The 26,949-nt window shown below is 45.0% G+C and overlaps 1 protein-coding gene across 8 annotated transcripts in view; it reads right to left on the reverse strand.

The window, feature by feature from the left end:
* The window catches only part of LOC142311090 (uncharacterized), a 337,525-nt gene that overhangs the window by 145,435 nt on the left and 165,141 nt on the right, over positions 1-26,949 (reverse strand). For 2 of the 8 annotated variants that reach the window (XM_075349177.1, XM_075349178.1), the window contains exon 7: positions 9,974-12,085. The exons of the other annotated variants lie outside the window; for them this stretch is intronic. In XM_075349177.1, coding sequence (XP_075205292.1) covers positions 10,566-12,085 — 1,520 coding nt within the window. In that variant the 3' untranslated portion in view covers positions 9,974-10,565. Of the gene's footprint in view, positions 1-9,973; positions 12,086-26,949 lie in introns of those variants that run through there. 8 annotated transcript variants of the gene reach the window in all.

Raw genomic sequence — 26,949 nt, forward strand, 5'->3', positions numbered from 1 at the left:
GGATTGACGCATGTGCATGACTGCATAACTTCGGTTGAATCGCCTCAAGAGGAGAGAGGATAATACTAATCTTCCCTTCATAAAGAGAAGATTTCATGATGGAAATACAAAGGGATCACCACAAGATGCAAGTCATTAACCCCTTCATCCCCAGGCGATTTTTTTCATTTTCGTTTTTTGCTCCCCTTCTTTGAGAGCTGTACCTTTTTTTATTTTTCCATAAATATTACCATATGAGGACTTCTTTTTGCGGGACGAATTGTACTTTTGAATGAAACCATAAGTTTTACCCTATAGTGACCTGGAAAAGAGGAATAAATTCCAAGTGCGGTGAAATTGCAAAAAAAAGTGCAGTATTGTTTTTGGGGTATTTTATTCACCGTGTTCACTTTATGGTACAACTGATGTGTCGGTGTGATGCCTCAGGTCGGTACGAGTTCGTAGCTACCAAACATTAAATAATAATAATAATGAATAATAATAATAATAATAATAATAAAAAATAAATAATAATCACTTAAATAAAGTTTTACTTCAGAAGTTTGTCCAAAAAAAAGAGTTGCGCTTTTGGCCCATTTTCTGCCACCCGTAGTGCTCTCATTTTTCAAGATCGGGTGCTCAGTGACAGTTATTTTTTGTGTCTCCAGGTGACGTTTTTAATAATAGCATTACTGCGCAGATGCAACATTTTGATTGCATTTTAATGCAATGTTGCGGTGAACAAAAAAAAAAAAATCATCATTTTGGTGTTTGATAAATGACTTTGGTGCAAAATAAATTCCAATCAGGTTAATTGATTTTATACAATAAAAAAAAATGCCCTTATAGTGCAGTCTGGTTGCTAAGCAAAAAAAACTACAGATAAAGACTCTATGCAAACTTTTACAAAAATATGTAAATCTTTATTTTTCATTGCCAAACACTTAAGACATACAACATTGACATGTATTTATAAAATGCAGTTTACATTGGCAAACATCTAGGTACAAAGATTTCAATACACGATTAAAAAGAGGAAGGGTCAGATGATAGGTCAATCAAAATAATAATCCACATTAAAGTCCACTAATGTGAACTTTTTTATGGTTCTACTGATGGTAATTGATTTTATATTTTAATAGCTCGGGCATTTCTGAAAGCGACGATACTAAATATGCATTTTTTTGTGTATATTTTTTATGTTTTCATTGTTTAAATTCACAATGGGGCAAATGGGTGGCGATTTGAACCTTTATTTTTTTTATTTTTTTAAAACTTTTATTTTTACATTTTTTATTAATTTTACTTGTTCCCCTAGGGGACTTTAAGGCTCAGCAGTCTGATGGCTTATGCATTTCTGTTGATCAGAGCTGCACAGCTCTGATCAGTAGAAGTGTACTCTTCCTTTAAGAGCAGCCGCTCTGTTGACTCTTAGGCTGGTTTCAGAAGTCCGTGTTTCAGGTACGTGTGACATCCGTTTTTAACACGGATGCCACACATACCCATGTTATTATATGCTGTTACTCACACGTCCGTGTTTTCACACGGACCGTGTGACCCCTCGTGGCCCCACATGCACACACACTGAGACATGTCCATTTTTTCCTCCGGCGGCACGAGTGTCACACGGATCGCACACGGATGTGATCTGTGTGACAACAGTGTGACATGTACCGGAGAAAATATGGGTCTTTTTAATAAAAATATTTTCTATATTTACCTGTATCCGGCTCTGCTGCCTTCCGCTCCTAACCACCTGTCACGCCCCCATCGAAGTCCGCTCCTGCGACTTCTGCTCCGATCGCCAGACGATGCCATGTTCCCACCATGGAGAGTGCTGGTGATGGGAGAGGAGTCGGTGCCCGTGGTTCTGCGGAGCACAGTGTCACGTCCCCACCGGAGTCCGCTCCTGCGACTTCTGCTCCGATCGCCAGACGACGCCATGTTCCCACCATTGATAGTGGTGGTGATGGGAGAGGAGTCGATGCCTGTGGCTCTGCAGAGCACAGGCTCCGCTCATCCACTAGGCTGGGTTTCCCTGGAACCTGCAGTACCACTGGCTGACTGTAGGTGGCGTGTGTCTCCCGGCTGAAGTGGCCAACATTCACCTGCAGCCTATGGGAAGACACCACACCCTTCTTATTCCCTCTCCTGTCACATGATCACTGCCAGTGATAGTTCTGTTCTCCTGGCTCATGTGCTGTTTGTATTGTGATTCCTGTGCGCTGACCTTGCTTATGTTTGACTACCATCCTGCCTGTCGTTTTTGTACCTTGCTGCCAGTTCCGGATTTGACCCCTGCTTTGTCTCCTTACTACGCCCTTGCCTGCCGATTCTGTTCCTGTTTTGCATCTCCTGGATTTTGACCCTGCCTGACGACCACGGACTACAGTCTACCACAGGTAGCGATCTCTGAGGCTCTGTGTAATTCCACATCTCTGTACAGGGGTTAAAGGGTTGCAGAGTTCTTGGGGTCCTGCTTTGTGAGCGGCTTTTCACTAGATTCCCCTTACAGTCAGTCTGAGTCTGTGGCTCCTATCAGGCATTAAACCACCACTCATTATACTCACTGAATGTACACTACCCTGTGGAGCTGGAAGCGGGGACAGCGCTGGGGACTTTAGTGCCGGGGACCGCATCTCTGGGTGAGTATACATCAGTGTGTGTGTGTGTTCAGTGTATACATGCATGTGCGCTATGTGTGTGTATGTGCTCGGTGTATCCATGTGTCTGCTATGTGTGTATACATATGTGTGTATATGTGCTCACACTGCTGAGTGTATACATGTGTATGCTGTGTGTGTGTAGTAAGAACCTGGAAGCCAGAGCATCGCGGGGACAGCATCGGGGACTCATCACAGTTCCCAATGAACTCTGATGAACCCATGAAGCTGTAGTGCGGGTGTCACGGGGGTCATTAGAGTTCATTGGGAACTCCAATTACCTCCTGGATGTCACTGTGCTTGCAGAATACTCACCTGTCACCGGCGATGCTGTCCTCGGCGGTGCTGTACCCAGCGCTGTCCCCACGATGCTCCGGCTTCCAGGAACTGAGTGCTGTGAATAATCAATGAATATAATGAGCTGCGCTCAGGAGTGGGAGGCAACAGAGCCGAAGAAAACAGCGCTGGATACACGTAAATATAGAAAATCTTTTTATTTCACAGACACGGGTTTACTCCGGTACCTGTCACACGTACGCAAACACAGATGTCACACGCATGACACACGTATAATCATAACCACGCGTGTGACTTGCACTTGATTAAATACGGACATCTGAAAACGGCCTTACAGTAACGTCATAGTTGCATCATGACCCTGAGCCACCATGACAGCCATCTGTTCCCTGTGATCACGTCAATGAGCCGCTGATGGAGGCGAGAAACGGCACAATCCTCACCGCAGCCATTTAAATCGCTCTGTCACATTTTGATAGCACCATCTAAGTGGCAAGCAGGCACTGGTAGATCGCCCCACATGTCTGATGATCACATTGCGACACAACCAATGATGTACCAGTACGTCATTGGTTTTGAAGGGGTTAATCAGCCTTAAAAATAAAAAAGGACAGATTAGTGTTTGCCCAAAAACATCTAAAGAAGCCAGCACAGTACTGGAAAAGCATTCTTTGGGTAGATGAAACTAAGCTCAACCTGTACCAGAATGATGGGAAGAAGAAAGTATGGAAAAGCCTTGAAAAAGCTCAAGATCAGCACATCGTCTGTAAAACATGGTGGAGGCAGTGTGATGGCCAGGCATGCATCGCTTCCATTGACACTGGGACACTAGTGTTTATTGATGTTGTGATTGAAGACTGAAGAAGCCAAATTAATTCAAGTGTACAGGGCTAAACTTTCTGCTCAGAATCAACTAAATGCAGCAACGGACGGCACTTCACAGTACAGATGAACAATGACCCAGGAGTTTTTTAAGGCAAAAAGTGGAATATTAAGCAATGACTGAGTTAAATCCCAAATATCACCTCCATCGAGCATGCATTTCACATCCTTAAAATTTAAAGCACCACTCTAGTATTTTTTTTATTTAAGTGGTGCTTAAAATGTAGGTACACTGCCCTGTATGTTATACTCACCTGCCGCCGTCTTCATCTTTTTCTAGCCTCGCTTTGGTTGGTCTCTGGCGATTTGTGACAAAATCAAGCTAACTCTATGAGAGCCTCGTTCTGCCTCTATCAGAGTTACAATGGTCACTTGTGACGTAACTTCTGACTTTTAGCTGGTCAGAAGTTACAGTCACAAGATGGCTCCATGGGATCGGAGCTGCACCCAAAAACAACGAAGCTGCCGGAGGATGAGTATAAGACATGAGGCAGGGGACTTAGATTTAATGCATCGTTCCAATGCTGAAGCCCACCCAAAACAAAATGCTAGAGTGGTGCTATAACCTCTTCACGATTGATGGCCTAGATGGTCGACATTGGCCGTGTCCCAGTGTGTGAGTCAACATCTTTCCCGGCACTTAATAGCGGATTTAATCAGGCATCAAGTGCCGCTAACAGCCACGTTAACCAGTTAAATGCTAATGTCAATCTCTGACTGCGGCATTTAACACACACTGACAGAAAGTTCATCAATGATCCTGCCCATCGGCACCCCATCACACGATCGCAGGGTGCTAATGGGTTGTCATGACAGCCGGTGGTCTGCTGATGAGCCTTGTGCCTGTCATCATGATCTTTCTAGTGAACGCCGGCTGCAAGCAGCGGCAGCCCCACCGTCCCCAGTGCTGTATATGCCCCACCCTCCCCCGTGCTGTATATGCCCCAGCCCCCTCCTTTGACGTATATACTGCAGCCCCATGTGTTCTGTGATGTAATGTATATGCTCCAGCCCCATCGTCTTCTGTGATGTATATACAGCAGTCCCAGCTTCTCCTATGCAATGTATATGCTTTATATAACTTATGATCACAAAGAGTTGACTGCAAAGCAGACTGACAAACCAGGAAAAAGCAGTTGTGAGAAGCAACATGATCAATATCACCAAACATCACAGCCTCACAAAGGAGAACAGCTCCAGCCATCACAGTAGCGGTGTAGAGGTGAATTGTGTGACCAAATATAGCAGGGTATCTTTACGTTGATAATTTTCTACGGCCCCCTGAATGCTAGTAGAAATATCCAAATGCCTTTGACAAAAAAAAAAGGTTCCCCACCCCTGCCTTAGATGAACATTCTGTGAGGAAATCAAAGCAACAATATAGGGTATTATAACATATAAAGTATGTGACGGGAATCTAAACACAGTAGCATTATTTTTTAATATTACAAGTAAAATTTAATAGTTTTTCATGTAATCATTAGACTAAAGCGGGCTTTACATGCTGCGACATCGCTAGCGATGTCGCGAGCGATGGCACCCGCCAACGTCGGTGGCGTGCCACAGGGTGATCGCTGCCGTAGCGAACAATATCACTACGGCAGCGTCACACGCAATTACCTGTTCACCGAAGTTATTGTGGCCGCCGAACAATCTCTCCTTTTAAGGGGGCAGTTCGTGCGGCATCACAGCGGCGTCACTAGAGGATACTTTACACGCTGCGACATCGCTAATGATTTATCGTCAGGGTCACGGTGTTTGTGACGCACATCCGCCGTCGTTAGCGATATCGCAGCGTGTGACACGTGCGAGCGACCTTCAACGATCGCAAAAGTGGTAAAATATCGTTAGTTTTGGAGAGGTCGTTCAAACACCAAATATCGTTGTCTAGTGAGTAGCGAGGTTGTTCGTCGTTCCTGCGGCAGCACACATCACTAAGTGTGACACCGCAGGAATGAGGAACGTCACCGTACCTGCGTCCCGCCGCCAATGAGGAAGGAAGGAGGTGGGCGGGATGTTTGGCCCGCACATCTCCGCCCCTCCTCTGCTATTGGGTGGCCGCTTAGTGATGTCGCTATGACGGCGAACGAACCACCTCCTTAGAAAGGCGGCGGTTCGCCGGTCACAGCGACGTCGCAGGGAAGGTAAGTACGTATGACAGGAGTTATCGATGTTGTGCGCCACGATTTGCACAACCGACGGGGGCGGGTACGCTCGCTAGCAATATCGGTACCGATATCGCAGCGTGTAAAGTACCCTTAAGCGGCCGCCCAATAGAAGCGGAGGGGCGGAGATGAGCGGCCGGAACATCCCCCCACCTTCTTCCTTCCTCATTGCCGGCGGCCGCAGGTACGATGTTGTTCCTCGTTCCTGCGGTGTCACACATAGCGATCTGTGCTGCCGCAGGAACAACAAAACAACCTGCGTTCCAAACGAGGAACGATTTTTTGAAAATGAACGACGTGTACACGATGAATGACTTGACACCTTTTTGCGATTGTTACTGATTGCAAAAAGGTGTCACACACAACGACATCGCTAACGAGGCCGGATGTGTGTCACCAACACTGTGACCCCGACGATAAATCGTTAGCGATATCGTTGTGCGTAAATGGGCCTTTAGGTAATGCAATTGCAATTATTTAAAAACCTATATATTTGAGTATAAGCAACACTGGGTATCCTGGATAACCTGACTTAACTGGAATATGCTTTCAAGGAGTAACCGTCGTTTTAATTTTTATTTCATAAATCAATAGTGCACATGAAAATAAGCAGCTTTGTAATGTAATCTTATTAAAGAAATCTGTTTGGTTTTTTTTTCTTTGCCAGAATTCATAATTAATTCAGTGAAGACAGATTTTTACATTACTGAGATAGGAGATGGCAGTTACTTTTAGGGCGCTTTTCCACTTGTGTACTGCTTCCGATGCGGGAGCATTGGAAGCGATATGCTAATGACCCTCTTCTGCGGGTGTCAGCCGAGGGTCATACGACCATGATGCGATCTTGCGATCGCATCACAGGAGCAATATGGAGAGAGGACTTTTTCCCCCATCTCCTCCACTGTCTGTCTCTGTGTGCACTGCACTATAGTTGCATAACATGCGAGTGCAGTGCGATTTTACACAGACGTGAGCTGAGACTTGGTGCAAATCGCAGCATGCACTGAGAGCCCGATTCGTGTGGAGAAAAAACGGGATAGAGGAAACTGTCTCATTGTTTAAACACTGGTGCGAGTGCAATCCGATTTTTTTTATTGGATCGCACTCGCACCAGGAAATCGCAGATGGAAAAGCGCCCTTAATGAGACTTTACATACACATGTGTTTTTACCGCGTTTATTTCCGCAGGTTGTTCCCTGCATTTTTTTACCATTATCTATGGCAAAAAACGCAGGTACCTGCAGAAAAGAAGTGACATGCACACTCTTTTTCTCAAGAAATTATGCAGAAAGAATGTTCTGGAGAAAAAAAACGCAGTGTGCGCACAGCTATTTTTTTTTTTCCATAGGTTTTTCTGGGGAATGTCTGCAGAAAAGTTATAACCATTTTCTCAAGAAATTTCTGCAGCAAAAATGCAAAAAAAAACACGGGTAAAAACGCAGTGTGCGCACAGGGCCTAACTCTGCCTCTTGCTCCTTACTCTGCCTTCCTTCTACATAGTTGACGACAGTTGGAAATTGATAGGATTTAATGTATAGGGGAGAGAAAGGGAATAGGTCGTCTCTTTTGCTTTTCTCCTCCTCTCCTTTACATAGAATCATATCGGTACTATCATCTCCCATCTTAGTAATGTAATAATCTGTCTTCACTAAATACAGATTTCACCCGTAAACGTCCAGAATGAAATCAGTCCTAGCAGGGAAAGAAGCAGATTTGTCTTATGATACAGTTAGGTCCAGAAATATTTGGACAGTGACACAATTTTCGTGAGTTGGGCTCTGCATGCCACCACATTGGATTTGAAATGAAACCTCTACAACAGAATTCAAGTGCAGATTGTAACGTTTAATTTGAAGATTTGAACAAAAATATCTGATAGAAATTGTAGGAATTGTACACATTTCTTTACAAACACTCCACATTTTAGGAGGTCAAAAGTAATTGGACAAATAAACCAAACCCAAACAAAATATTTTTATTTTCAATATTTTGTTGCGAATCCTTTGGAGGCAATCACTGCCTTAAGTCTGGAACCCATGGACATCACCAAACGCTGGGTTTCCTCCTTCTTAATGCTTTGCCAGGCCTTTACAGCCGCAGCCTTCAGGTCTTGCTTGTTTGTGGGTCTTTCCGTCTTAAGTCTGGATTTGAGCAAGTGAAATGCATGCTCAATTGGGTTAAGATCTGGTGATTGACTTGGCCATTGCAGAATGTTCCACTTTTTTGCACTCATGAACTCCTGGGTAGCTTTAGCTGTATGCTTGGGGTCATTGTCCATCTGTCCTATGAAGCGCCGTCCGATCAACTTTGCGGCATTTGGCTGAATCTGGGCTGAAAGTATATCCCGGTACACTTCAGAATTCATCCGGCTACTCTTGTCTGCTGTTATATCATCAATAAACACATAAACACTCAAACTGCTTGTTCTCACCCACAAAGCTCTCCACAGTGCAGCACCCTCCTACATCTCCACCCTCCTCTCTGTCTATCATCCCACCCGTTCTCTACGCTCTGCAAATGACTTTCGACTAACATCCACACTAATTCGAACCTCCCACTCCCGAATCCAAGACTTCTTCCGAGCTGCACCAAACCTCTGGAACGCTCTACCCCAAGAAGTTAGGACAAATCACAACTTACTCAGCTTCAGACGCTCCCTAAAAACGCATCTTTTTAGGGTGGCCTATCACACTCCCTAGCCAAACTAATTTCACCTAATCCCTCCACAACTTCTCAGAACATAACCCCACGTCAAACTCCATGGCACCCAAATGCATCTCAAGGCTCTGGCCAACTGGTCCAGGAAGCCATCATCTATCCCCCATGAGCTGGCTGGATTGTCATTTTAAATAAACACTTGTACCTTGCCCCTCCCCCATCTCATTGTAGATTGTAAGCTCTCACGAGCAGGGTTGCCATTTTTCCTTTTAAATATTGTATCCTCTATAATTGTTACTTGTTTGTATATGTTTATGTATATGATATGTATATGTTCCTCCTGAATTGTAAAGCGCTGCGGAATATGTTGGCGCTATAGAAATAAAGATTATTATTATTATTATTAAACACAAGTGACCCAGTGCCATTGAAAGCCATGCATGCCCATGCCAACATGTTGCCTCCACCATGTGTTACAGAGGATGTGGTGTGCCTTGGATCATGTGCCGTTCCCTTTCTTCTCCAAACTTTTTTCTTCCCATCATTCTGGTACAGGTTGATCTTTTTGTCTCATCTGTTCATAGAATACTTTTCCAGAACTGAGCTGGCTTCATGAGGTGTTTTTCAGCAAATTTAACTCTGGCCTGTCTATTTTTGGAATTGATGAATGGTTTGCATCTAGATGTGAACCCTTTGTATTTACTTTCATGGAGTCTTCTCTTTACTGTTGACTTAGAGACAGATACACCTACTTCACTGAGAGTGTTCTGGACTTCAGTTGATGTTGTGAACAGGTTCTTCTTCACCAAAGAAAGTATGCGGCGATCATCCACCACTGTTGTCATCCGTGGACGCCCAGGCCTTTTTGAGTTCCCAAGCTCACCAGTCAATTCCTTTTTTCTCAGAATGTACCCGACTGTTGATTTTGCTACTCCAAGCATGTCTGCTATCTCTCTGATGGATTTTTTCTTTTTTTTCAGCCTCAGGATGTTCTGCTTCACCTCAATTGAGAGTTCCTTAGACCGCATGTTGTCTGGTCACAGCAACAGCTTCCAAATGCAAAACCACACACCTGTACTCAACCCCAGACCTTTTAACTACTTCATTGATTACAGGTTAACGAGGGAGACGCCTTCAGAGTTAATTGCAGCCCTTAGAGTCCCTTGTCCAATTACTTTTGGTCCCTTGAAAAAGAGGAGGCTATGCATTACAGAGCTATGATTCCTAAACCCTTTCTCCGATTTGGATGTGAAAACTCTCATATTGCAGCTGGGAGTGTGCACTTTCAGCATATATTATATATATAATTGTATTTCTGAACATGTTTTTGTAAACAGCTAAAATAACAAAACTTGTGTCACTGTCCAAATATTTCTGGCCCTGACTGTATATCACAAACTTTCTTATTTTCACATATACTATTGATTTCTGAAAAAAAAAAAAATCAAAACGATGGCTACTCTTTAAAGGAGTAATGTTGGGGCAACATTCGTGAAAGAACAAGGCAACCCTTTTTTTAATGTCCAATTAAGAAGCTTTGATGGATAGATGAAGGCGTCAGTATCGCCAGTAACTATGTTGTGGGATCAGGTCAGGAAGAGCTCTAAACATGGGTAGTCATGAAGCTCCCAAATGCAGAGCATGGCAAAAACTCGCAAAGAAGGCTTGTGAACTTGTGCAACAACTCTAGTTAGAGAGGTTAGAACCTGGAATTCCATGCAGACATGGTGAAATGTGATACAGCCCCTTGTAAAGCTCCATGCACTATGTTCTGTCTGAAGGATCAGCTATATGTCATTCAAATTTAAGAGATATAATACAGACACTGAAGAAAAAATATTTATATGAGCAATTCTGAGATTCGAAAAACTCATCATAGAAAACAATAACTTATTACAATTGATTTTCCTAAGACACTACATCAAGGTAAAACATTTGCTACAATCTGACTATGAAAATGGAAGCGCTTCTTATGTTGCGAAAGCGATGATCTATGATTATAACATTTCCCACATTCTAAACATAAAAATGGCTTCTGCCCTGTATGAATTACCCTATGCTTAATAAGATCATCGTTAAGCATAAAACATTTCCCACATTCTGAACATAAATATGGCTTCTCCCCTGTGTGAGTTCTATTATGTTTAATAAGATCAGAATTAAGCTTAAAACATTTTCCGCATTCTGAACAAGAGAATGGCTTTTCCCCAGTGTGAATTCTCAAATGTTTATCCCGATCAGATTTCTTGCTAAACCATTTTCTACATTCAGAACATGAAAATGGCTTCTCCCCTGTATGGATTACCCGATGTTTAAGAAGATCTGATGTTTGACTAAAACATTTTCCACAATCTGAACAAGAATATGGCTTCTCTCCTGTATGAGTTCTCTGGTGTTCAACAAGACTTGATTTACTTATGAAGCTTTTCTCACATTCTGAACATGGGAATGGCTTTACCACAGTATGAGTTTTCAGATGTTTAACCCTATAAGATTTCTTGCTAAACCATTTTCCACATTCAGCACATGAAAATGGCTTCTCCCCTGTATGGATTATCCGATGGTTAAGAAGATCTGACTTTTGACTAAAACATTTCCCACATTCTGAACAAGAATATGGCTTTTCTCCAGTGTGAGTTCTCCGATGTTGCGCCAAACTTGATGTACTTGTGAAGCTTTTCCCACATTCTAAACATGAGAATGGCTTCTCTCCGGTGTGAGTTCTCATATGTTTAATACAAGCAGATTTCTTGCTAAACCATTTATCACATTCCAAGCATGAAAATGGTTTCTCTCCTGTGTGGATTACACGATGCTGAACAGCAGCAGATCTCTGGCGAAAGCATTTCCCACATTCTGGACATGAAAATGGTTTTTCCCCTGTGTGAGTTCTCAGATGTTCAATAAGACAAGATTTCCTTGCAAAACATTTACCACACTCAGAACATAAATGTGGCTTCTCTCCTGTGTGCATTTTCTGATGAATAATGAGACCCGATTTCTGGCGAAAACTTTTGTCACATTCTGAACATGGAAATGGCTTCTCATCTTTGTGAATTACTTCATGTCTAGTAAGGTAAAATTTTTTCCTAAAACGTCTGCCACATTCAGAACATGAAAATGGTCTCTCATCTCTGTGAATTCTTTCGTGCCCTGATAGAGTGATTTTACTTTTAAAATGTTTGCCGCATTCAGAATATGGAAATATATTACCCTCTGTATTTTCTGGGAATTGTCTAACAATTTGTGATTGAGCAGGTAAAGGTTCATTGTGATTAGTGAAATTAGTAGAAGGATCACTGTCGGGAAAGAATGATGGTATAGCCGTTCTAAAAAGTGTTGTTGAATTTTCTTGACTGTCTTTTCTGATATTATTGCATTTTACTTTGTCGCTTGAAAAAGAAAGAAGAGTTTCCACGTAATTTTTAGTACATTCAGCTTCTGGAAATATAAACAGATTTTATTTTAACTTCTTATAAACATATTAAAGTTGAAATTTTAAAACATTCCTACATGAAACTTTCTAAACAATTAGTAAAACAAGATGCAGAATATAATTTTCAACACTTTAGAAGTTCTCTATTTCTACCTTCAGACATAATAACTAGAGAAGGAAGTCATAAAATATACACTTGTTATAGGAAGACAGATTTTATTTGAACTTCGATTAGGAACCTGTTGGAGCTTTGAAAGTTTAGCATTGGAAATTTATTGAACCATCTAGCTGTCAAATAATTGTCCATCTAGCAACTGTACTAAAACCAATATTACAACCATACAGTGACCATATGGTGGAAGGTGCTCTATATACTAAATGGTTCCCTGAAAAATGCCCACAGGAAAAATGCCCACAGGAAAAATGCCCACAGGAAAAATGCCCACACGGAAAATTGCCCACACGGAAAATTGCCCACACGGAAAATTGCCCACACGGAAAATTGCCCACATGGAATATTGCCCACATGGAAAATTGCCCACATGGAAAATTGCCCACACAGAAAATCGCCAATTGCAGCATCGCAATGTTTCAGATTTATGATATTTGAGATGCAAGGTGAGGATGTTCACATGATAGGTGATCAACTTGTGATTTACAGTTGACCTAGTGCAAAACTGCAAAAATGCTGAAGAACTGTGGTTTGTAGCAACAGTCTGTCATTATCAGCGATAGATAGATACAGTCTGCTCTCATCTCTCACTGATGCTGCCTTAGGATACTTTATACTTGCGTTGAACGGCATCCGTCACAATGCGTTGTGTGACGCATGTCACGGATGCGTTGTAAATAGTGTGATATAATGTCACGCTCCCCGGTCCCCGTGTTGCGCTCCCCGGTCCCCGTGGCACGCTCCCTGGTTCCCGACGGCGCTTCCCGCTCACCACTCCTGTCCCCGGTCCTCCTTTCCACGGTCCTCCTGCTCCCTCTCCCTCGCCGGTGTCCTCCATGTGTCCCGGCTCCAGGCGCCCCTCTGCATCACAGGACACTCTGCCCGGCACTCCTGCTTCTTCGGCGCCGCTTCCTTCCCTGGTCTCAGGCACTCGGGCCTCGCGCATGCGCGTTAGGGCGTGCGGTCATTAAAGGGTCAGCGTCCAGAAACAGGATATTGGCTTGCAGGTACAGGGTATAAGAGGATTCTTCTTCCAGGTGGGCGGGGCCTGTTCTACGTGTTTAGTAAGCTATGAGTTTAGGTCCCCTTTTGCCTTGTCCAGTATTAACCCTTGTCTGTCTCGCAGAGCCCGTCCTGCCACGCCAACCGGTCCTAACCATGACTGCTGCTTAACTCCTGTCGGTGACGGTCGGCTGAGGACTCCACCATCTTCTTCAGCCCGGACCCGGCTCCGATCCCCAGCTCCACATGGTGACCTCCGCCCTCTCGTCCAGCTGGATCCGGTTCCACCTGTCATCTCCACCCGGCACCTGAACCAGAGCCTTGTTATCGGGACTACCATCTGGAACCCTGTGACCTCAGGGACATCTTCCTTCCTCTTTCCGGAACGGACTGTGCCTGTACAGCTAGTGCTTCGGCTACCGTGCATCAAGGCCCTCTGGCGGGGTGACCGGACAGTCCCTGTATAGGGGTTAGCTCCGGGTTGCTCCACTGGAGGAGTCCGATGCACGGTCCAGTTTCCACCACCAGGACCTTACATATAAAGGCAACAGATTCCTGTGAAATAACACGTTGCATTAAGCCAAGAGAGAGAGCCCCCCATCATCACTGCACACACCCCGGCACTACCGCACTCATCATCATCACTGCACACACCCCGGCACTACCGCTCCTATTATCACCACACACACGCAGGCATTACCGCTCCCTTCATCACCGCACACATTACCTCAGTGACGTCCCCGCTGACAGCGTGACTCACTTCAGTTGCTGCCTGGAGCTGACAGAGAGCAGCAGTGTTCTACGGCCGCTCCTGTCAGCTTCATGTAGCAGAGCTGGATGCGTCGCGGGACCTCGTGTGGATTACGCCGGACCTGGAGAGGTATTTGGGGATTAAAAAAGTGGTGAAAGAGGGTGGTTTTCATTCTTTTATTCCAAATAAAATATTTTTTCGGGTGTATGGGTTTATTTACTTTCACTTACAGGTTAATCATTGTGGTTGTCTCATAGACACCTGCTATGATTAACCTAGGACTTAGTCGCAGCTATGGGCTGCTGCCATTAACTCCTTATTTCCTCGATTTGCCACCGCACCAAAGCAATTCGGGATGAGCCGGGCACAGTCCCAGGACTGTCGCATCTAATGGATGCGGCAATTCCGGGCGGCTGCTGGCTGATATTGTTAGGCTGGGGGGCTCCCCATAACGTGGGGCTCCCCATCCTGAGATTACATTCTTCAGATGTGTGACTTTACCTTGGCTGGTATCAAAATTAGGGGGACCGCATGCCGTTTTTTAAATTATTTATTTATTTATTGTACTGCACGATATAGACCTCCCACCGGCGGCTGTGATTGGTTGCAGTGAGACAGCTGTCATTCAGCATGGGGGCGGATCTGACTGCAACCAATCATAGGCACCGGTGGGCGAGGGAAGCAGTGAATACTAGATGGAATAATGACCGGCCGGAATTTTCAAAAGAGGAAAAGCCGCCGGAGCTTTGTGACAACTGTGCAGCGTCGAGACCGAGATCGGTGAGTATGAGAGAGGGAGTGAGAGGGGGGAGAGAGACCAGGAGTGATTTTAAACGATTTCGATCATTCTGCTAGACATGCTGAGCATGCTCAGTAGAACGTGACGGTATCCGTCAGCGGATTCCGCCGCTTAGCGCATAGCGGCGGAATCCGCCACCATAGACAATCATTAGACACTTTGGCGGATTCCAACAGAGGTTCGTTATTTTAATGACCCAAAAACCGCTACATGTAGCGTTTCCTCCGTTCAACGCAGTGTCAAAATAACGATGCAGTGTCGTCCAGCGGATGGAATGCAGACACTTGCGTTACAGTGCATTGTCAATACAAGTCTATGGAGAATAGCGCAGTGCGTTAACGGACTGCGCTATTCTCCATAGCGGTGGATTGCGCTGAACGCAAGTGTGAAAGTAGCCTTACTCCTCCCACAAGCCTAAAACAGCAGCACATGTAGAACCAGCAGCAGTGTGATCCAGAGGAGCAATCACTACTATCTGTACTCACAAAAGTATCACTGTACTATCTGTTGAGTTACATGGGACTGCAGGTCACATCTAATACATTATCATCTCAGTGGGAGCCCACCAAAAGCAGGGTGCTGCTGGCAGAGATAGTTGGTCCTGAAATCCCCAAAGGCACAGCAGAAAGGTGAGACTCTGTCGCTTGCACGACCTTGTGTTTGTGCTGGAAATGTATGATATGTTTTTGCAGGGCCGCCATCAGGGCATTACTACTGTGACTGCTGTAGGGGGCCCGGTGAAGAGAGGGGGCCTGGACAGGCCAGGGGTAATTACTTAGCTTTGTTAAGCCCTGGGCAGGCCAGGCCTCCCCTCTTCACCGGGCCTCAGTCACAGCCGTAGCAAAGGGGCTCGCCTGTTTCAGCCACTGCACACACACACTGCTAAAACAAGGCCGGAAACAAGGCGCATGGAGCAGAGCAGGGAGGCAGCGCGTCATCCCGCAGCCCAATGTGATGAGGTCATCACTCTGCGCCTCATCACAGTGCTGCGGGCAATGCGGAGGTGGCGAGGACATGGCATCCGGCAGGGAAAGGTAGGCGCTTGATGAGCTGAACACCACCGGGGATGGGGGGCGGGGGCGACCCTGCCTTGCTTTAACTGAGGGGTTGGAACCACGGGCCTGCAATGACCTTTTCTGTGCCCCCCGGGCAGATTCCCGGGGGCCGCAGTGCTCCGGTGCTTACATACAAATGTGGTTGGGACTACGTGAGCGGGTTTAGCTGTGTGCCTGGAGTCCCCCCTCTGTTGTGTGCCTGCTCTCCAGTGAGGTCAGCCCCCCAATGCTGTGTGCAGCCCCCCCAATGCTGTGTGCAGTCCTCTAGTGCTGCATGTAGCCCCCTCAGTGCTGTGTGCAGCCCCCTAGCACTGTCTGCAAGTCCACATCCACATTGCTGTGTACATGCTCCCAATGCTCTGTGCAGCCCACCCAATGCTGTGTGCAGCCCCTTAGTGCTGTGTGCAGCCCCCAATGCTGTGTGCCGCCCTCCAGTGCTGTGTGCCATCCCCCCAGTGCTCTGTGCCACCCCCCCAGTGCTCTGTGCTGCCCCCCCCAGGGCTCTGTGCCACCCCCCAGTGCTCTGTGCCACCCCCCAGTGCTCTGTCTGTGCAGCCCCCTCCAGTGTGGTTTATCACCACCAGTGTTGTGTTCCGTCCAATGCTGTGTACCACCACCAGTGTTGTTTGCCCCCCTAGTGATGTCTGTACTCTGCAATTGCTGACCGTGCCACCCAGTAATGTCCATGCCCCGACTAGTGATATCTGTGCCCCCTAGTGATGTCTGTGTCCCCCTAGGGATGTTCGTGCCCACCTAGGGATGTCTGTGCTCACCTAGTGATGTCTGTGCCTCCCTAGGGATGTCTGTGTACCCCCCTAGTGATGTCTGTGTACCCCCCTAGTGATGTCTGTGTACCCCCCTAGTGATGTCTGTGCGCCCCCCTAGTGATGTCTGTGTACCCCACCTAGTGATGTCTGTGTACCCTCCTAGATGTCTGTGTATCCCCCTAGTGATGTCTGTGTGCCCCCCCTAGTGATGTCTGTAAAGTAATTTTTTTAGGGAAACACTTCTTTTCTGAAACAACTTTAAGGGTACTAACACTTTTGACCATGTGCATTTGTGTGTTTGTGTGAGTGTATATATGTATGTATCTACAGCATATGTGTGTGTAATATATATATATATATATATATATATATACACATACATACACACATATATATATATATACACACACACACACAGTACCTACAAGTAGTATTCAACCCCCTGCAGATTTAGCAGGTTTGATAAGATGCAAATAAGTTAGAGCCTGCAAACTTCAAACAAGAGCAGGATTTATTAACAGATGCATAAATCTTACAAACCAACAAGTTATGTTGCTCAGTTAAATTTTAATAAATTTTCAACATAAAAGTGTGGGTCAATTATTATTCAACCCCTAGGTTTAATATTTTGTGGAATAACCCTTGTTTGCAATTACAGCTAATAATCGTCTTTTATAAGACCTGATCAGGCCGGCACAGGTCTCTGGAGTTATCTTGGCCCACTCCTCCATGCAGATCTTCTCCAAGTTATCTAGGTTCTTTGGGTGTCTCATGTGGACTTTAATCTTGAGCTCCTTCCGCAAGTTTTCAATTGGGTTAAGGTCAGGAGACTGACTAGACCACTGCAACACCTTGATTTTTTCCCTCTTGAACCAGGCCTTGGTTTTCTTGGCTGTGTGCTTTGGGTCGTTGTCTTGTTGGAAGATGAAATGACGACCCATCTTAAGATTCTTGATGGAGGAGCGGAGGTTCTTGGCCAAAATCTCCAGGTAGGCCGTGCTATCCATCTTCCCATGGATGCGGACCAGATGGCCAGGCCCCTTGGCTGAGAAACAGCCCCACAGCATGATGCTGCCACCACCATGCTTGACTGTAGGGATGGTATTCTTGGGGTCGTATGCAGTGCCATCCAGTCTCCAAACGTCACGTGTGTAGTTGGCACCAAAGATCTCGATCTTGGTCTCATCAGACCAGAGAACCTTGAACCAGTCTGTCTCAGAGTCCTCCAAGTGATCATGAGCAAACTGTAGACGAGCCTTGACATGACGCTTTGAAAGTAAAGGTACCTTACGGGCTCGTCTGGAACGGAGACCATTGCGGTGGAGTACGTTACTTATGGTATTGACTGAAACCAATGTCCCCACTGCCATGAGATCTTCCCGGAGCTCCTTCCTTGTTGTCCTTGGGTTAGCCTTGACTCTTCGGACAAGCCTGGCCTCGGCACGGGTGGAAACATTCAAAGGCTGTCCAGGCCGTGGAAGGCTAACAGTAGTTCCATAAGTCATCCACTTCCGGATGATGCTCCCAACAGTGGAGACAGGTAGGCCCAACTCCTTGGAAAGGGTTTTGTACCCCTTGCCAGCCTTGTGACCCTCCACGATCTTGTCTCTGATGGCCTTGGAATGCTCCTTTGTCTTTCCCATGTTGACCAAGTATGAGTGCTGTTCACAAGTTTGGGGAGGGTCTTAATTAGTCAGGAAAGGCTGGAAAAAGAGATAATTAATCCAAACATGTGAAGCTCATTGTTCTTTGTGCCTGAAATACTTAATACTTTAGGGGAACCAAACAGAATTCTTGTGGTTTGAGGGGTTGAATAATAAATGACCCTGTGAATAAACGTTTCACAATTTAAAAAAAAAAATGAGAAAAGAAATAAAGAAATAACATTCTTTTTTGCTGCAGTGCACGTCACACTTCCAGGCTGATCTACAGTCCAAATGTCACAATGCCAAGTTAACTCCGAATGTGTAAACCTGCTAAATCTGCAGGGGGTTGAATACTACTTGTAGGCACTGTATATATTATATATATATATATATATATATATATATTATATATATATATAGAAACAGAAGTTCCAGGCGGCACACAATCCTTCAAGGTGCACGTGTCCAAGGAAGGCATCCACAGTATAATTAATACAAAGGACCGGCACTCCAAATCTTCTGAAATATTTTTGTAGTTTATTCCATCATAATATACAGGCGTAAATACGCGTTTCGGCTAATAGTGAGCCTTTTTCACATCTATAGATTAAATGAATGCACACACATATATATACACACAATGAGTGGATTACTTCCTTTGTGACTGACCCACCTATCTCATCTGCATACTAAATTAATTAGTTAATTTATATTAATCAAATTTCCATATATGTTTCTCATTAGAATTCAAACTGAAACAAGCAGATTCACTGAGATGATGGTTCAACCACAATTACAATGGATTTAGACATATAAAGAACCAATAGTTGAACAACAGCCTAATAAATCAAAGGGTTAAATTTTTCCCTGTCTCCCTCTCTGTCTGTTTCTTTCCCTGTCTGTCTCCGCCTGTGTGTCTGCCTCTTTCCCTGTCTGCCTCTTTCCCTCTCCCTGTCTGTCTCGCTCCGTCTGTCTTATTCCCTGCCTGTCTCTCTCCCTGTCTGCCTCGCTCCCTGTCTGCCTCTCTCTATTTGTCTCTCTCACTGTCTGTCTCTCTCTGTCTCTATCTTTCTCTCTCTGCCTCTCTCTCCGTCTCCCCACCGATATCATATTATCGTATCATAAGCTTCTTATACTAAGAATGTCCTTTGTTCCTATAGCAACCAATCACAGTTCCTATTAATGACCTGTAGCTCCAAGCTCCGTTGACTTTAATGGTGGCAGGATTTTTGGTGAAAAACTAAAGCGTGGGGTTAAATTTTCTCATAAAAACATAGTCTGGGGGCGTGGCCTGGCCATGGAGGGATAGAGACGTGCTTTACATCAGCTCCTCAGCCGGCGCGAGGATCCATCACGCCAGAGAAACAATTCAGGATCCCCAACTAAACGAATGGGCAACAGAAGAAAGAAGGAAGACCCCCAGTTCACCTCATCCCGTTCAAGCACCCCAGGTCAGAGCATTCGGCGGTATATGGTGCGGACAGTGCCAGCAGGGCCCGATCCCAAAATGGCCGACACTGCAATAGCCACCATAAGCAGCCGCGCGTCCTGCAGAGAGATGGCGGCGGCTGCAGAGATGGAGGAAGCTGAGCAAGTGACGCGGGCGGCGGAGGCAGCGGAGAAGGTGGAGGTAGCTCGGGGAGCGGTGAGTGCAGGCCAGCCCAAGGATAATAAAGTAAACGGGGCGGCCGCGCTGGAAGAGCAAAATGGCGCTGAGATGCCGGAGCCAAGCGGGTAGACAGGCAGTGTGGGAGGGCACCGAGCAATGCCCGAGGAGAAGCGGTCAGAGAGCGCAGGAGAAGATGGGGCTAAAGAAGGGAGCAGAACAGAGCATGCAGCAGGCACCCAAGCTCAGACACATATTCTGCTGCAGCCAAATAAAACAACAGCTACCTTCCCAGCTCCTGGTAAGTCCCCAAACACTGACATGCCACAAACTAATAGTCAGGAAGGGGTGCAGGTGGGCCAAGATATCAGCCAGCTATGGTGGACCATTGGGGAGCTGAGTTCACATATTAAAAACATCCCCACAAAAAAGGATATGGAGCAGTATATATCCAGACTAGTGAATTCATATAAGGCTGAACTATCTGGACTCAAAGATGAAGTACAACAGCTGGGGGAAAGAGTCACAACAGCAGAATCCACAGTACAGGCACTGTCAGTAAAGGCAACAGAACAGGAGGCTGGATATGCATCTCATAATATACAACTTCAGTACTTGGCAGAAATGCTAGACGATGCGGAAAACAGAAACCGGCTTAATAATATTAGAGTACGCGGCATTCCTGAGTCGGTTGAACATACAGCCTTAGATGAGACTTTATGCCACATTTTCAATGACATACTGCATGTACCCATAGATTCTCCACTGGAGCTAGACAGGGCTCATAGAGCACTGGGCCCTAAAGCAATGGATCCAGAGTTCCCCAGAGACGTCATATGCAAAGTACACAAGTATAAGTTGAAAGATAATATCATGGCCCAAGCACGGAAACTTGACAATATCTCCTTTAAAGGGCAAAAGATCCTAATTCTACCTGACCTGTCCAAGTGGACTCTCCAGAAGAGAAAGGCTTTGAGACCCTTATTGGACATACTACGCCAACGGAACATACAGTACACTTGGGGCTTCCCATTCCGCCTGAGAGTCCGGAGGGCGGGAAGGATGCACGTCCTCAGTCACCCAGGGGGCATACCTGCGTTCACCGCAGCCCAACAAATCCCATCAGTGACGATTCGGGACTGGCCATTCCTACCTCCGGGGGCCCCCGGAGTGGACCCACCTAAAGAAGCCCCACAGAGGAGGCGAAGAGAGGCGCCTATGGATCTCGGCTGAATATGGAGTCTCACTAAGCGGAAAAAGAGAATTTTGAGTTTTCCTAAAGACAACACACGAAGAGGACATTTTAGTTGAAGTTCGGAAGATGGCTCATTGTTATAGTTAAAGTCAAACTGAAAATAGGGGTTCTGATATGAAAGGGGAATAATATCAGGAAATTGTTTATGATATAGTATGGGGGAGACAGAGAGGTATATGGAGTAGAGACATAGTAATACATGTTGGACCAAGTCCCAAATCATTTATGGATTAACACAGTTAATACAGATGGGAAATTTATATATAGATAGAGGATGCAGATCTGCGCCGGCGGGGAGCAACTCTCCCTGGAAAGTCTACCGCACTTGAGGGGGTGCTATACCGTGCTGGACAAGGTATAGTTAGATACAGCCTCCCCCAACAAAGTAGGTGGGTTGGGACACCAGGACATAGTTGCTGGTGCCTTAGTTCATCACCACCTTCCTATACTTGGGAACAAATTTTTTTTTTGTTTTTCTCTTCCTCTTTTTTACCTCTATATCCATTTACTTTTCCTTCCTTTATTTCTGGGCTTTCCTATATCTTTTGCTATAAATCTCTTAAAAAGCACACTTGTTCCAACCCTTCTCCGACAGTTTTCCCCGTCCATTCGTGTCCTTCCCTTGTTTGTCTAACAGCTAAAAATAGACATGGCAGAACTAAAATTTGGATCTTTCAACACAAAGGGCTTTAATACGCCACAAAAAAGGACCCAAATACTAGCTGAAATGCACAAACAGAAAGTCCACATATTGCTCCTTCAAGAAACACATTTTAAAGTGGGACATGTCCCAAACTTGAGAGACCGCAACTACGTAACATGGTTCCACAGCGCCAATGCTGAATCCCGGTCAAGGAGGGTATCACTGGCCATACACAGAAATCTGCCTCATTCTAGACACGAAACAGGATGCAGAAGGCAGATACATTATAGTTAAACTACGGATATATGATACAGTGTATACGGTGGCAGGATGGTATGCCCCTAACACGGGACAGACACAGACATGCAGGGCCTTCCTAAAAGTTCTATCCGAGTTCGCAGAGGGAATAATGATTCTGGGGGGAGATTTTAGTCTGTCTTTGAATCCCTTAGTAGATACCTCGGCTGGACGGAGCAACATTTCCACAAAAAGATTGACCTCTCTGAAGCGGGACATACATCAGATGCACCTTAACGACGTGTGGCGCAGCATGCATCCTACGGGTAGGGACTACACCTTTTATTCCACCCCTCATGATTCGTACAGCCGCATAGATCTATTTTTAGTGAGTCAGTGTGTTTTGGCCTGGAGACCGAATCCCACGATTGGTAGTATAGTTTGGTCCGATCACGCCCCTGTCTTTTTGGCCTTTGTTCCCCCGGATGGGAGGAAGCGGGAGTGGACATGGAGACTCAACGATAACTTGCTCAAAGATGTAATCTGTATGACTGACATCAGGGAGACGGTTGGGGTCTTCATGTCCTCTCACGAAACGGACTCCACTTCGATGCCCCTGCAGTGGGAGGCATTCAAGTGTGTCATAAGAGGGGTGCTGATAAAGCATGTGGCGCGTACCAAAAAAATAAAGAATATCTGCATAAAAGAACTGTTGGACAAGATTCATAAGTTGGAAACAGCACACAAAAATAGGCAGTTGAGGGTAACACTAGCAGAACTCACAAAATACAGAGAGGAACTTAGGACAGTGCTGAATGAAAGATTTCTCCGATACCGGAACCATTATAAGCGCTTCCTCTATCAGCATTCTAACAAATGCGGCAGATCCTTGTCCAACCTTCTACATCCCCGCAATCTTACAACATTTATACCTAGCTTGCGGAAACGGGGAGGAGGGGAAGCGAGCAACCCGGCGGAGGTCTTGGAAGAATTGAGGGGTTTCTACTCGGAACTGTATAACATCCAAGGGAGGTTCTCTGGCATGTCGTCACAGGCTTTGACTGAGCGCATTAAGGGATATATGATGGACACGGCCTTGCCAACTCTGAAAAATGAGGAAGTGCAACAACTGGAAAACCGGTTCTCAGAGGAGGAAGTGGGAGAAGCAATTAGGAATACCCCAAATGGGAAGAGTCCGGGCCCGGACGGATTTTCTCCTACATTTTATAAAACATTTCGGGAATTGCTTACCCCATTTCTGACTAAGGTCTTTAATGCAATCTCAACGGAGACTCCCTTTGCGGCTCAGTCACTGGAGGCACATGTCACGGTCCTTCCGAAACCTGGCAAAGACCCCATGATAGTGTCGAATTACAGACCAATATCTTTACTCAATGTAGATATAAAGTTATTCTCCAAGATCTTGGCCAACAGGCTGGCTCCCCTGCTCCCCTCCATCATTGATACAGACCAAGTAGGATTCATACAGGGTAGGGAGGCGCGGGACAATGTCAATAAAACTTTACTGCTTATAGCCCACGCTAAAAGCACGAATCAGCCCCTGGGAATACTATCAGTAGACGCAGAAAAAGCGTTTGATCGAGTACAGTGGGACTTCTTGAGGGCGGCATTAAAACAAATAGGGATAGGCCCTGGCTTTTTGAATAAAGTATTGGCCCTTTATACATGTCCATCGGCAAGGATAAAGGCGAATGGCTTCTTATCACAGTCTATACAAATCAGAAATGGAACAAGGCAGGGGTGCCCTCTTTCTCCGCTATTATATGTAATTACAATGGAACATCTTGCCAACGCAATCAGGAGAAATCCCAATGTGCACGGTATAGACGTAGGGGGGAAAACATACAAGACGGCGCTATATGCGGACGACTTGTTGATATACGTGTCTCAGCCACACATATCTTTCCCCTCTTTGATAGCGGAGTTTGAGAGATTTGGGGATTTAGGTAATTTCAAAGTTAACTGTTCAAAAACTGAAGCCTTAAATGTCACACTGCAGCCTCAAGAGGTTTCATTAGCTCAAAGTAACTTCCCATTAAAATGGCAATCCCAGGCACTGAAATATCTAGGCATCAATGTCCCTGCAGATCTGGAATTATTGTATTCCAAGAACTATTGTATTCCAAGAACTATTTACCGCTATTGACACGAACAATCAAAGAGCTTAGGACATATCATAAAAAACCCTTGTCCTGGTTTGGTCGTATAAACACATTTAAAATGGACATCCTTCCACGGTTTTTATATATATTTCAAGCAGTCCCGCTTCTCCCCCCTACCGGGTTTTTTCGGACACTCAGGTCTACCCTAACTCAATTTATACAAATTTATATGGGGACACTCTAGGGCTAGAATAAAATATCACACACTTACTAGGCATATCACTGCAGAGGGCGCAGGACTCCCAGATGTGCGCAGATATCATCGGGCGGCACTGATGATTCGAATGTTTGACTGGCATTTTAACGATCAGAATAAGAAATGGGTCAAACTTGAACAGGAAAGCTCATCAATTCCACTAAAATATCTACCATGGGTTGGGTCCAGGGAAGGGGTGAGACTGTTTGCGGCAAGTCTTTTTATTAAGGCTACACTGAGGACATGGGATCAGGTTAAACAGAATGGCGGATTGGTGGGTTGCCCCTTTCTCCTTGCTCCTATTATATCCAATCCAGAATTCCCCCCGGGAGTCGGTCGGGCCAAATTTCTACGATGGAGAGCACAACAGGATGGTAGGATTTATCATACCCTTAGGGGGTCTAAATTAAGATCCTTTGAGGATATGCAAACCATGGAACCTCCCCAGAAATTATCCTGGATAGAATATAGACAACTCTATTCATTTGTTAACTCTAAGACACAAGGAATGGATGGAATATCAGAGGGCATGGCCTTACCCTTCGAGACATTATTTATGCAGGATACTATACCCACGCATTTGATGTCACTTATATATAAGATGATAGGACAGGCAGATCCCTCTGCGGGCTAGGATCCGTCATATATGACCAAGTGGGAGGAAGAAATGGAAACGACATTCACAGACGCAGAAAAACAGAAAGCTTATATATTTACACATAAAATGTCGATTGCTGGGTACACCAAAGAGAAGAATTATAAGATCCTAACAAGATGGTATCAGTATCCGGTGAGGCTACACAGAATTTTTCCTTCGGTTTCCGAGATGTGCTGGCGATGTGGAACGAAAAAGGGTACAATGATACATATATGGTGGGACTGTGCTAAAGTCAAGCCATTCTGGGAGGCAGTCTTTCAAACATATACAAAAATAACAGGGAGAGGAACACCACAGACCCCACAAATAGCCTTGATGTCAATGCTCCCCGGGTCAATTAAAGCTCAAAAAGGGGATATACTGCGGTTTTGTCTGGCAGCAGCAAGAGCAGTGATTCCAAGACATTGGAGAACACAGGAGGCCCCGTCCTTGAGGGAATGGACACAGGAATTTGAGCACATACATCATATGGAGGAACTAGTGGCAGAGGCAGAGGGACACATTGAAAGATACCTGAGAATTTGGACGCCATGGATAATATTTAAAAGTTCAGACGATTACCATAAGTTATTTTGAAGGTTCAGTAGGTGCAGTACGAGCAGAGATAGTAGAAGGGCTATGATAGGCCTGTTTGCGGCCCCCCCCCTCCCTCCTAACCCTTAAAATGTCCCCCCTTCTCCTTCCTAGTTTCTTCAGCTTTCTTTTCTATTTCATGCATGACTACTTATTTCCCTTCTTTTCTCATCTCTTTCGGTTTTTTGTTTTTTTTATTATTATTTCTTTTAAATTCACTGATAAAGAGACAATCAGTAGAGCTAGGATATGGTTCAAGGTTGTACGGGAAGTTTAGTTATCAAGTTCTCGCCAATGAAGAGAGGAAACACAGGACATGAGGAATATGTTATAAAATACGCAAGATAGGATAGGTTTTTTGTTTTTTTTTTTTTTCTCATTAAATAAGCAGACAGCAGTCTCTAGTCTGTGATACAGAAAGGGCGGAACGCAAGAACTGAAACAGTGTTCGAATGATTTTAAGTCATTAGTGGAAATATGTTATAGAAATGTTATTCAAACTGTGGTATCATACGCAATGATCTATCTATAACCTTGGATGCTTGTATGTTTTCTCTATGCTTCTTTATTTTTATTTTTTTTTTGTCTTTCTTCTACTCAATAAAGAAAGATTATACATAAAAACATAGTCTGACAGTCCCTGACTCACATGAGGCATCTGGAAAATTTCGTGATTGTAAATGTGACGGTGCGGATTCCTTTAGCGGACATACACACATAGATACATACAGCTTTATATATTAGATTATATATATATGCACACACACGTTTTTCCAAGCATGGCGTCAGGAGTGTGGAAGGTTTGAGGGGTGGAGACAGAGCTGGGGTGAAACCTATGCAGAGTCTCAAGGGGGCCCAGAAATTTTGCCAGTATGGGGTCCTGAAATTCCTAGTGGCGGCACTGTGTTTTTGCAGTGGTGTAACTAGAGTCCAATGGGCCCCAGTGTGAAATTTGGACCTGCTCCCACTACTCACACATGTTTTTCACATGTATGGGCCCTTAGTGTTCTAACTTCTACCAAGAGTTATGAACTGCCTCCCCTCCCCCTCCTGGTATATATGCCTATCATCCTGGTGAATATGTCCTCATCCTGGTGAATATGTCCTCATCCTGGTATATATCTCCCAATGCTGGTATATAAGGTCCTCATCCTGGTATGTATGGTCCACATTGTCTCCATCCTGGTATATATGCCCCCTTCCTGGTATATATGTTCCCATTCTGGGTTACATGGTCCCCAATCCTAGTGGGCATTCATGTCTGTTGGCAATTTTCTGTGGACATTTTTCACATATCATGTGAACATCCTCACCTTGCACCTCAAA

This window comes from Anomaloglossus baeobatrachus, chromosome 5 (genome assembly GCF_048569485.1).
Source record: "Anomaloglossus baeobatrachus isolate aAnoBae1 chromosome 5, aAnoBae1.hap1, whole genome shotgun sequence".
In the NCBI taxonomy this organism is placed as follows: Eukaryota; Metazoa; Chordata; class Amphibia; order Anura; family Aromobatidae; genus Anomaloglossus; species Anomaloglossus baeobatrachus.